The sequence below is a fragment of the Aptenodytes patagonicus genome, chromosome 7 (assembly GCF_965638725.1).
Source record: "Aptenodytes patagonicus chromosome 7, bAptPat1.pri.cur, whole genome shotgun sequence".
Classification (NCBI taxonomy): Eukaryota; Metazoa; Chordata; class Aves; order Sphenisciformes; family Spheniscidae; genus Aptenodytes; species Aptenodytes patagonicus.
Genome location: NC_134955.1, coordinates 56,587,131 through 56,599,722, shown reverse-complemented (window position 1 = coordinate 56,599,722; position 12,592 = coordinate 56,587,131). Strand labels below are relative to the sequence as shown.

Genomic DNA, 12,592 nt, shown 5'->3' with positions numbered 1-12,592 from the left:
ACTTCTACAATTTATCTTAAACAATATTGGGCTAGTGCCACACCTTGCTAGAATGGAATTTAAATGTCAAGCTTGCCCCTACCTTGCTATATTTTTGCCCCTATGTTGTCATGTGAGATGGCAGAGTAGAGTGCAGAAGGCATGGTGTATTGAGCAGGGACCTGTCACACGTGGGGTCCGGGGTCCGGGCAGCTTTTTTTCCTTCTTGGGCTTTGTGGTTTGGAATTGCCTCCTGAGGTACAACTATGTAGGTATGTAAGTCTTTGTTTAACCAAGAAGTCAGTAATGAGTCATATTTCTATAATAGTCCATGGGGAAGTTGGAGACCGTATTTCTTTCTTCAGCCCAAAGTATTCCAGTTTCCTTTAACATTCTTAGAAACCCAGCACTCTGACGCTGTCCAGAAAAAGATTATTTGGGCCAGAGGGAAGGATGATACATAAGGCAGCCTATCACGACTGCATGGGAAAAGGAAGTCCTGGTTCCTTTTGTGCTAAACTTAAAATGTAATAGGCTAAAATACATAAGGAATGCTGGCAGCTGGGGGCAATCCCCAGGATTTGCATAGTCCAGAAGAGTGGATTAACTGCTATGCTTCTAATTCATGTAACCCTCTGTGATTGTTTTCTGATCCAGTAGCTCTCCAAGAAGATGGAGGCACCCATATTAAGAAAAAGAAATCAGTTTTCAGCCTGAGGTGCCTTTTATCTTGGCACTGGAGAGCATCAAGCCTCTATGTGCAGTTACAATTAATATAGATAAATTTTGCCTTTAAGTCTTACAGCTACCAAACTTCAGGGAGGATAGTGTAAAGAGGATGATAACCTGTTCTTTACTGCCTCACAGAAGGGAGGAAGGAAGAGACATTAAAGCAGCAACTGAAAACTGTATCATCCTGACTGTTGTTATAGTTCTGTCATAGTTCTTATGTTGTAACAGTACATCCAAATCATGAATCTTTTTAGTAGTGTTATCAATGTACCCCATTTCTGGATTCTTAGTTTATTGTTTGAGCACTTGACTCTTCAGGAGGAAACAACTTGCCATCAGATAAGAAGTTGATGGTACTCAAGTGCCTATGCGGTACTCTCTGAGTAGGGTATAGTTCTCTTTCTTTTTCCTATTCCACCCGCACATACAAACCCCTAATTTTTTTTCCTTTGAGAGGCTAGACTTGCTAAGATTACGCAAAGGCCACTGTAGAACTTTCTGGTTAGATTCTTTTGAAACCCTGGCAAGTATCAGTAGCAAAGTAAAAATGCCCAGTAAAGCGTTTATTTTATTAGATGTATGTTAAATATAAAGGGTAATAATTTCTGCTTTGTTCATCTAGCTGCCTCAAGAAGTATTGTCCTTTTTAATGTAATTATCTTAAGGTAAATTTCGAATTACAATTCCACAAAATTGTGAAATGTTCTTTAAACTTTTTTTTGAGATTCAGAAATGTACAAAGCTCAAAGTTTAATTGCAGTAGTTTAGGGGGAAGGGGGAAACTTGCTCCATTAGAAACACCGAAGTTCCCAAGGTTATCTAAATAACAAAAGCAGACTTCTAAATATTTTTATGATAGAACAATTGTCATAATCCTTACACAGATTGTGCTATATGAGAAACAAGATCCCAGGCAGAATAGTTCATGAATGTACTCTTTGAACTGATATTTGAATTCATTTGTTGTAGATATTGTCAGACTGCCGAGCTGTGTTGGTTGTTCTGGGACCCTGGTGTGCAGATAAGGTAGCCGGGATGATGGTGAGAGAGCTACAGAAGTATATCAAACACGAACAAGAGGAGCTGCACAGGAAATTTTTATTGTTTACAGACACTTTCCTAAGGAAAATACATGCACTCTGTGAAGAGCACTTCTCGCCTGCCTCACTTGACCTGAAATTTGTAACCCCAAAAGTAATAAAGCTGCTTGAAATCTTGCGCAAATATAAACCATATGAACGGCAGCAGTTTGAAAGTGTTGAATGGTATAACAATAGGAATCAGGATAATTATGTGTCTTGGAGTGATTCTGAAGATGATGATGAGGATGAAGAAATTGAGGAGAAAGAGAAGCCAGAGACTAATTTCCCATCTCCCTTTACTAATATTTTATGTGGAATTATTTTTGTGGAAAGAAGATACACAGCAGTTGTTCTAAATAGGTAAAGCTTTTTATTTAAAAAAAAAAATCACTTAACAAAAAAGGCTGACTCAGCTGCCAGCACCTGGTTGTTAATATTAGGAATATGTGGGGGATTGTCTTGTATTTTCAGAACTCTATTTTAAAGTTGGTTTAGGAGATCATGCTGGATCTGCGTAAAGAATAACAAAAAAAAAAAATCAGGCTATGTGTATATGGGGTGGATGGGAAGAGTATGTGTCTTTGAAAATTGTACTCAAGGGCTTGTTTTGGACCTGAGTTTGTAATTTGTTTTCTTTAGAAGGAAAAATGTGAAATACTGTACTTAACCTGTAAAATAGCCATATACTAATTTGTCTTAATCAGTCTTTAAATTTATATTTGCAATGGATGCTGGAAACTTCTCTAACCTACTGAGTGCAATACTTTTGGAAATTTTACCATTACCTTACTAAATCACATTATTATATGATCCGAGTCTACAGAAAATCAAATTTGCCCTTGCACAAATATGTCTTAAGAGTTACCAGTACCACTCTAACAGTTGGTGTTTATAAAACACCTATTCATTTAGACACTAAGCACTTTCTTACGGTCTCCACCAAGAAAAATATGAACCCTGGAATATTGGCCAAGATATACTTTGCAGTGCTCTAGTTCCTTATCAGTTCTTATTCCTGAATATGATCCATGTTAGTTATACATAACACTTAATTGTTAAATGCTATTTGCCACAAACCATGAATGACATCTGATTTATTCACCTATCTTGATTTTTGGGTTTTTGGTAGTTTTTTTGATAGTATGCTAAATGTCCTATGCAGTTTGTTTATTGCATTCTGGATACCACTGAATCTGACCCTTCTGTTGTTACCTTTTTGGCTGAGTCAATAGTTCGAGTGCATAATATATGCTTTGATCTGCAAACTTGCCTATGTGTTTTTTATGAACTTCATCTTTTTTCTTTGCTTTTTTTGCATTTTTAAATATGTTTGCATAAATATGCAATATGATGCAAACTAAGCCATTCAGTGAAATGGTCGTGTTCTGTTAATAACTCCTGAAGAAATAACATTAACAGATCCTGATAAATTTTTGCTGAGCTGAAATGAGTATTTCATGGTCCTACAGGGAGTGAACAGAATTGTTAATTTTTTTCTTCTCTGTTAAATTATGAATGTGATTTAAATTATACTCTTTTTCCACTGTGCATTCTTGTAGACTGTGATTTATGCGCTATACTATATTCTAAATGCTCTTGAACCTGACAGAATATGATGTCTAGATCAAATAGGTAACCAAATTCTGCCATCTTTAAGCTTTAGGCACCTTTGGTACAGGTTATTGGCAGCAAAAAATAAGACTATATGTAACTTGTTATCCACTTCTGAAAGCTAGCTAGCAGACTCTCAGAATTCTCCTTTACCTCATGTAACACACCTGGTCTCAAAATACGTGGATGATCAGCAGACCTGAGCTGTTGGACAGGAGACCAAAAGCCTTCAGTGGAGAACCTCACTGTAGGCTCACTTAAATTCACTGGATTTAGTTCAAGGGCCTCTGCCGATTGTAGCTATACTTATGTTGTATATACAGGTGGAAAGACTGTCTCCTGAATAAGGAAGTCATGAGTGTTTGAATTAGTATATCAAAACCACTCGAGCTTCCAGTAATCGAGTATGGATCATTAAACAGAACTAAGCTAAAGCAGAAATAGAATTTTTCTTAAAATATATTTATTATGGTAGGATTTAGAGACTAGAATCCCATTTTATGAAGTCCATAGTTCATGATGACTGAGGAAGGGCAAAATTCATGGCATGTGTTTTATTTTCTGGGAGAAATGGGTAGGAATTTTCTCTGAAGCAGTAATTAGAGTTAATCTCTTTCCTTAGAGAACTTTAGCAAAAGCCACTGCACTTACTGTAAATACTACAAATTAGAAAAAAAAAAAAAAAAAACAAAAAAAACCCCAAAACCCCAGCCTATTCTTTGATTATTATTACACACAACTGATGAAGTGGCTCATTTACTGTTTTATTTGGTGTATGCATTGAGTTCTGGTTCCTATAAGCTCCTTTTCAGAAAAGAAAACATTTTCGAAAGCCCAGTTTCCTTCCATTTTCATTGCCGTGCCTCTCAACTGCCTTAGAGAGGGGTCTGAAAGCAGAAGTTTTTGTATCTATTTGAAAAACAACACCTATTATCTACCACTAATAATACTTTTTTAACCACAAGGTTGAAGTCTTGAATGTTTCTTAAGAACTTGCCAAAGATGTGCACAGTGACATGTTTATTCAGTGTTTTTAATTGTCCATTTCTACAGTGAGATACAGTAAGAATGTTTGAGATGCTTAGTAGGTACTCAAACTGAAGCTGTATGACTTGACAGAAATGCCATGTGGAAAAAGACATATGAAAAAATGTCCAGTTATTAACCCGTACTTTATTAGTATGTCTGTCTCGAGCCTAGACTGTGTACAGAAATGTGAATCTGTTTAGCCTGAACTAACAAATCACGTGCATTTTAGTACAGAAGGATTCTTCTAGTCTGTTTCTGTAAGGTTACCAAGCTATTTGCTGCTTTTCCATTCTCTTGCCTATACTCCCTATCCACTCTGGTTTTAACAGATTGCAAAGGAAGGAAGTCTTTAAGGTGTTTTATGTTCCCATAAATCTTGTTTAAAACAGCGACCAGGTAAAGGGGAGAGACTTCAGTAGTTTTCCAATGGTAGAAAGGGCAGGGAGAACTTTGCCATTTTCCACCTCGTTTGGCAGCAGCTCACTGGGCAGTGGTAGGCATGGAGCTGGGGGCTGGCACAGCACCCATCATCTTATATGTGAGGCAGAATTGCTAGATATGTAATTGGGAAAGGTTTGAATTGCTGTTGGAGGTATACAGAGGCAGGCTGTCCTTTGGATATGAGGAGCACCTGGTGATGGACATGATGGATATGCTGTGAGCAAAGTGGTACTGGGATGGCTATAGTGAGACATGCAAGGGATGTAACTTTTTGTATATGATCCCTTGATTTTTATTGGCTCTGCTGCTCAAAAACCTGTTATGGTTGAGAAATCCCAGGTTCTGTCCATGCTGAAAACAGATCAACTAAGGATGCTACAGCATAATTACTTTGCACAATGTAATTATGCTTTTAAATCCATAAATGCCTAGTTCTGGATTCAGTGCATTATTTATATGAGCAATCTTCTACCTTGTCTGTGAAATCAAAACACTGCAGAAGCCAGCCTTTTCTGCTTCTGTAACCTAAAGAAGGACATAGGGGAATAAACAGAGCATAGATGATCCTCACATCTCTGTTCAGTGTTCCTTTCAAAGAATTGGATTAAATCCTCCAATTGTAGGTACATTTGGGTTAATTTCAAAAATAGTAAAGGTCTCACCGAGTAGGCTGAGCATCGCTCTTCAGAAAAACCGGTCAACATTTTGTCATTAGTATACCTGAAAAAAATACATGTATTTTAAAACATAGATTGTTATTCTCCTTAATATTAACCTAAAAATTAACACCTTATATTGAGGAAGCATACTTTGTTGAGGGAGCAGTTACAGGTCTTTCTGCTAAAATGAGTCGTCATTTACAGAAAATGAGGTTAAGTGAGCCGGTTGTGAGTAGGGTGTCTTAACAACAGGGAGCCTTAAAGTAATAGATTGGTTTAAAAATACCTGGTTTTACCATGATAGGTCTGAAATGCATGTGATGCGTGCACACTCATGCTGTGTGTGTATGCAGTCTGTCTTTTATTATCCTTACAGAGATTTTCACTAGAACTAGTGTTTTTAGGGAAGACTAAGGTCAGTTTATGTGTTAGCATGGCTTAAATGTCATGCTCCCATTTGTTCTTTTAATGTAGGTCTTGCAACAAAAGATTGTCTTCCATTTTCTGAGTTGTGTGACTTCTAAAAACGCATGTAATATTTTTAGGTTGATAAAAGAAGCTGGCAAGCAAGATCCAGAACTGGCTTACATCAGTAGCAATTTTATAACTGGACATGGCATTGGCAAGAACCAGCCTCGTAACAAGCAGATGGAAGTAGAATTCAGAAAACAGGAAGAGGTAACTTCAAGAAAAATAATTGAAACTAGCAGTACCTTCAGAACCTTCTGGTGTTTTGGTTTGGTGTGTGTGTCTTTAAAAACAAAAACCAACTGGCAGAGTCTGGGCACAGTTATTGGAAGTTCAGGGAATACCCTTGGTTTAACAAATATGCATACTTATTGGAGATACAGATGTTCTTCATTTAAAACAAAAAAACAAAACAAAAAAAAGCTGTTTAGAGGCATTGCTATGTCACATTACACAAACAAATTAAGACTATGTAAAATCATGTTTGTGTCTAGTCGGATCATCAACCATCTAATTTTTATGCATTGGGTTAGTAGTAGTACAGTAATACTTTAAAGAAAATTCAGGTTCCTGACGTTTTCAACAGTTAAGCTGGTTTTAATATTTATCTTTGCTAAAAGTGAATTTGGTAAATCATTAAATGATATGAGACCCCATGATTTTGACCTCACTTAAAGCACGTGAAGTATTTTGAAAGCAAATGCATTTATTCCTCCCCCTCACCCCCGGCTGCGTTGTTCTTCTGACCTTCCCTCCTCCTCAACTTTTCCGTAGTACTGTTTAGTAAATAGTATAAATATCAGAAGTACCAGCTCTAGAATGGTAGAGCTCCACCCCCCCCCCCCCCCCCGGATGTTTCAACCTCTAAAATGGTTGGAAAAGATGCTGTCCTGAAAGCAGCGTTTTTTTATACAATAGCTGAAAACTTGTAAATAAGTGGGATCCTCTCCATTGCTAGTGGCTGTAGTAGCTTAGACTCATGTAATTCCACATACCAGATTTGATTCCTAGAAATCTGACTGTTCTGATAAATAGTCTTGCTGTGTTTCTGAAAAGACTTTTTGTAATAGTTTTATATCTGCATATTTAGACAAGTTTTTGGAATGTCTGATCCACTCTCCTTTTTTTTTTTTTATTGGCTTTTGATGAATCTGATGGTGGAAACAGGTTGCAGACTAATCTCTTAAATTTGTCTTCATTACTTTTGCAGGTTCTTAGAAAATTTCGCGCACATGAGACCAACCTACTTATTGCTACTAGTATTGTAGAAGAGGGTGTTGACATACCAAAATGCAACTTGGTGGTGCGTTTTGATTTGCCCACAGAATACCGTTCCTATGTGCAGTCAAAAGGAAGAGCTAGAGCACCAATTTCCAATTATATCATGTTAGCAGATACAGACAAAATCAAAAGTTTTGAAGAAGATCTTAAGACATACAAAGCAATTGAGAAGGTATGAGGTCAAAGGACCATGCCTGTTTTTGTTAAATTTATCATAGTATTTTAAAGGAAAAATCTCTCATTATGCTCTGTTCTTGAAATCCTTGAAGATCCTGAGAAACAAATGCTCAAAATCTGTCGATAACAATGAAACTGAAACCGAACCCATTGTTGATGATGATGATGTATTTCCACCTTATGTGTTGAGGCCAGATGAGAACAGTCCAAGAGTTACTATTAACACTGCTATTGGACACATAAATAGGTAAGAGGCATACTCACTTTTTACTTCTTGTCTTTAAATAAAGAGTTTCTTAGTCTGTCTTGCAACGTGGAAGTGTAGGCTGCAGCATTGTACACATTTCCTCTTAGGAATCTTGTAGGATCTTTCCTCCTAAAGAAAGTGGTCACAGCAGTTTGAAGGGATAGTTTGCTTTTTATCTCTTTATCCTACAGAGGTTCTAGCTCTGATAATAAATTTAGTGATATTGATTCCTGTAATTAAAAGCTGCTCTGAAAACATTCCTTTTCAAAAAGGGTAGTAAGATTTTTCTTTTGCTCTTGGCAAGCTAGCTTTAAAAAAAAAAAAAGAGCTTGTTAGAACTGTAGTAAAATCTTCCAGTTCTAATATTCACATTTGTAATAGCAGTCTGTTGTCACATTTAAAAAAAAAACAAAAAAACCCCAACAACATAGTAAGCAAGCTGGACATAATACAAGTCCACAAGACAGGATGATGTGCTTCCAAGGGAGCTAGCCAATATCATCTTTGTAAGGCCATGGCAATTAGAGGAGGTCCTCAGTGACAGGAAAAGGTAAATGTTATGACACTTCAAAAAAGGCAAGGAAGATGATCCAGGTAGCTACAGACTGGTCAATTTTACCTTAGTCATATGGAATATTATGGACCAAGTCCTCATGGAAGCTGTTTCCAGGCACATAAAGGAAAAAGTGGTTGGCAGCAGCCAACAGGAGCTTTATTGAGGACAGTGTTTTGCCCGACCAACCTTGTCCCCTGTGTGATGAAGTGCTTGCTTGACTCTGTGAACAGGAGAAAAGCAGTGAATGTCACTTACTTAAGTAAAGCTTTCAATGCAATTGCCATAGTACCTTAGTGGCCAAATTTGAGATGCAGACCATTTTGGTAGACTGCCTGGTAAATAAAACCTGGCAAAGCAGTCAGATTCAAAGGGTGTAATGGTAGATGATTCAAAGGGTAGCTGGCAGCTGCTTATGTGTGGCATTCCTCATGGGCTATTAAGAGGTCCAATACAGTTTAACGTCAGCATGTTAGCATTTGACGCCAAGTTGGGAGAGGGGGAAGTGAGTGCAGTGGAGGTAAGGCTACCGTTCAGAAGGGAACCATGACAAATAGGAGGAATAGGACAACAGTAAACTCCGGACATTAAACAAAAACAAATGCAAACTCTGCTACCTGGGATGGAATAGTCCTGTGCATCATTACAACCTTGCAACCACCTTTCTAGAGATCAGCTTTGTAGTAAAGGACTTGGAGGTCTCCTGCTCGGCAGTTAGTTAGTTGAACATCAGTCAGCAGTGTACCCTTGCAGTGCTCAGTATGGCCTGAAATCATCTTCTGTAGTGTTTACACCAGTAAGGCAAGATTCCATTGAAATGTCTTTAGGTTTCAATTTGCAGGTTTTGATGATTTGTAAAATGTTTTGTCAACTTAGGTACTGCGCTAGATTACCAAGTGATCCATTTACACACCTAGCTCCCAAGTGTAAAACCCGAGAACTACCTGATCATACGTTTTACTCTACTCTCTACCTGCCAATCAACTCACCTCTTCGAGCTTCAATTGTTGTAGGTATTTGGGGAAGGAAAAGCATAGAAATAAGTGAATATGTTGGTATAGATGTGTGTGTGCCTTTTCTAGAATTAGTTTGTTTCACTGTTGTAACGAAAATGATATGACTTTTCTTTTCCTGTATTGTGTTCTCTAACTGTATTTAGATCCCTGTTTGTATCTGTTACAATCTTCTCCAGCAGTTACTGTTTATTCCAAAGGCAAAAATATTTAGATGTTCTTCCCAGTGCCTTGTTTTTTCACACACATGTATCGGTTATAGGAAAACTTCCTGTATTGGTTTTGATCAATAGTATGTTGAGTTCAAAACCTTGTAATTTTGGCTTCTGTGGAAAAACAACATAAGCCTGAATATCTTCACAAAACTGTCATCAATATAATATTTTATGAAGTTGTGCTTACCTAATGTTTGTGTTAAACTAACTGTTTGTAACATGTATAATAAGTAATGTGCTAATCAACCAAAGTTTTCAAAAAATATTTAAATGTTTATAGGGTCCTCCAATGAGTTGTGCAAGACTGGCTGAGAGAGTTGTAGCTCTTATTTGCTGTGAAAAACTGCACAAAATTGGTAAGAACTGGAAAAGCAACACCTCTTTGGTAAAGAATATTTTATAATTGAGAAATTGAACATGGTACTGATGTTATGCATATATATGCATTTCTGCTATAGCCATCTACGATAGCTTCCTTTCTCTTGCCTTGTTTTGTGGTATGATCATGTACTTACTAATTTAGCTTACACCTTGTAAGCTAAAGTTAAATTTTCCAGGGGAATCTTATTTAACTTATTTTGTCTTAAACAGCAAATGTAGCATTAATACAAGACACACAGATTTTGACATTGAATATACTTAATAAAAGGGGAAAGAGTCTTGTTCTCTAGAAGATCTTGATTGTAGCTCAGGGACTATATCCTGCAGCCAAAAAATAACTTGTTTTTTAAAGTTAATTGTAACAAATTAAAATATAAAATACACAGCTCTAAATTTATTGTATTCTCTCCTGTATCATAAGTCATGTTCCAAAAATAGGACATTGCAGGATTATTTCAGCTCTCTTGTGTCTAGTAAGTATAATGGAGCATATTCTTTATTGTGGAATGTTTTAAAGAAAATTCCATGTTATAGGTGCTTTGATGAAATACAGAAGTATTTATGTATCTTTTAAGCAAAAAAATTTGTAGATCTGGGTTTTGTATTTTTTTTCTCTGAGTTAAACCTTTTGATCACTGAATTCATACCAATAAATGTATCCAAGAATAACACCGTGATGGCTCAACTCAGTGTTGAGAGTGCACATTCAACAGTAGTAATTCCCTTTTTAGAATGATACAGAAATATAACTGTTCCCTCTTTCTTGGCATAACTCCATGTGAGTATTTTTAAATGAGTATTTCAGTCACTAGTTGGTTTTTATGGGCAAAAAAGTTTATTTTTCTTTGATATTTTCATTATAGAAGTAAAATTTTTTTTATTAAAATTTCAGAGATTTTTACTGTAAGTATTTTTGCCAAAAATTCAACCTTTATTACTCTTTCCCCAAAGTTGCACTTTTGGAGCCTGGCAGTAGTAAGTGTATTTTAAAAACGTAGGTGAGGTGTTTTCATGAGCAATCACAACTACTGTGTAGTATCTGAAGGAACTAAGATAGCATTATGAACAATCAAATTACTTTGTACTTTTTCATAATATTCAGGTGAACTGGATGATCATTTGATGCCAGTTGGTAAAGAAACGGTTAAATATGAGGAGGAGCTTGATTTACATGATGAAGAAGAAACCAGTGTTCCAGGAAGGCCAGGCTCTACAAAACGAAGACAATGCTATCCTAAAGCTGTTAGTATCACTCACTTTTGTCCACATCTCCGATCAAATGCTTTATGTACTGATAAGAAGACAAAATTGCCAATTCTTAATCTTACCTGATGATAAGAATCTTTTGAAAAAAATCTTGCGTTTATAGTGGAAATATTTTGCAGTTCTAACTGTATGGAAACCTGCACTATTACCTGAATGAGCTTATGCGACCATATGCTTTGGAAGCATGCCTGTAGTTCAAAGAATGTACCCTTTCTTATAAAGCTTGTTGACTGTATTTGCCTAGTATAGAAATAACTGGGATGAAAAATTGTCCTGCATTAATAATCTGTAGAAACTTTTAAGTTCTCTGGTAAATATACTAGAGCAAAGGAAGAATTACTGGCTTTCTAGACAAATAATTGAAGACTAAAGGAGGTGCCCAGGAGGTCAAAGTTATCTGCCAGGCGCTAAACACAGAAACTTTTTTTTTTAGATGCTTGGTTTAGTTTGGTGACTTTACAGGTCAAACACAGAATTTCATAATTTTGGTTTAAATCTTAGAATATCAAATAAGTGTACTTTTAATATTTTTTACTTTTAAAATAGTTCTAAATATTATGCTTAATATGCTAAAGGGGTCACATAAGATACTTACTGTGGCTCTGCATTATTAAGTAACTTATCCATAGATCTGTTACAACAGGTTTCAGCCACATCAGTTTGTAGAATTGGATTTCTTGGGTAGTATTTATGGGGAATGTCAAATACTTTAAAAGTAAGAGAAAATGGAGAAAAGAAGCTTTGTCAGAGTATCTTGCAACTACTCCAGAACCTTCCTTCCTTCCCCTGCAGTTGCTACAGGTTCTGTCTAAGGTCCTTTGAATAGGACACGTAACTTGTTCAGAACAGATTGCATAGTAGCTTCTGATAATCTTTGCATTTCACGAAGAAATGGATAGCCTTTGGTCACATGTAGGAATGTCAGCGTGTGCACTCACAGTACTAGGCTACAGTGCTGTGTTGTACGTTCATGTGCAGTCTCAGTTATGGTGATAGCCCTTAAGTAATTCCATTCTTGGCATCCTCCGCATGCACCAATTTTATTAGTAGTTTAAATAATTGGTTATTAGGAAAGCTTAGGAAAGGATACTGTGGCATCACAGAGTATATTACAGAGGGAATGACAGATGAGAAGACCTTTTTCTTGCAGTACTTCACAAACAGTTTGAATCTTTGCACAGTGTTTCTTGGTGTTTCTTGTTACAAGTGCCTTTCTCAGTCCTCTTACCTCACTAGTGATTTTTGGAATAGGGGTGACTTGTAAAATGCACAATTATGGTATCTGTCATTCAGAGGAGCTGATTTGTCAAGTGATGCATCGTTCTTTCTTGGTTATTTTTTTTAATACAGAATCCAAGAATACTTTCCCTTGCTTTTGTCCCAGCTTTTCACATCTGGAAAAGAAGGTTTGGCAAATGTTTAAGGTCTCCAAGATCCTCTTGGGCTTAATATAGTTAT

The 12,592-nt window shown here is 36.6% G+C and overlaps 1 protein-coding gene across 5 annotated transcripts in view; it reads left to right on the top strand.

Annotated features, from left to right (window-relative positions):
• Positions 1-12,592, top strand: part of DICER1 (dicer 1, ribonuclease III) — a 74,139-nt gene that overhangs the window by 36,809 nt on the left and 24,738 nt on the right. For all 5 annotated transcript variants that reach the window (XM_076345375.1, XM_076345373.1, XM_076345372.1 and 2 more), the window contains 7 exons: positions 1,681-2,153; positions 6,079-6,211; positions 7,212-7,454; positions 7,552-7,706; positions 9,136-9,268; positions 9,768-9,843; positions 10,971-11,110. In XM_076345375.1, the coding sequence (XP_076201490.1) occupies positions 1,681-2,153; positions 6,079-6,211; positions 7,212-7,454; positions 7,552-7,706; positions 9,136-9,268; positions 9,768-9,843; positions 10,971-11,110 (1,353 nt within the window). The remainder of the gene's footprint in view (positions 1-1,680; positions 2,154-6,078; positions 6,212-7,211; positions 7,455-7,551; positions 7,707-9,135; positions 9,269-9,767; positions 9,844-10,970; positions 11,111-12,592) is intronic.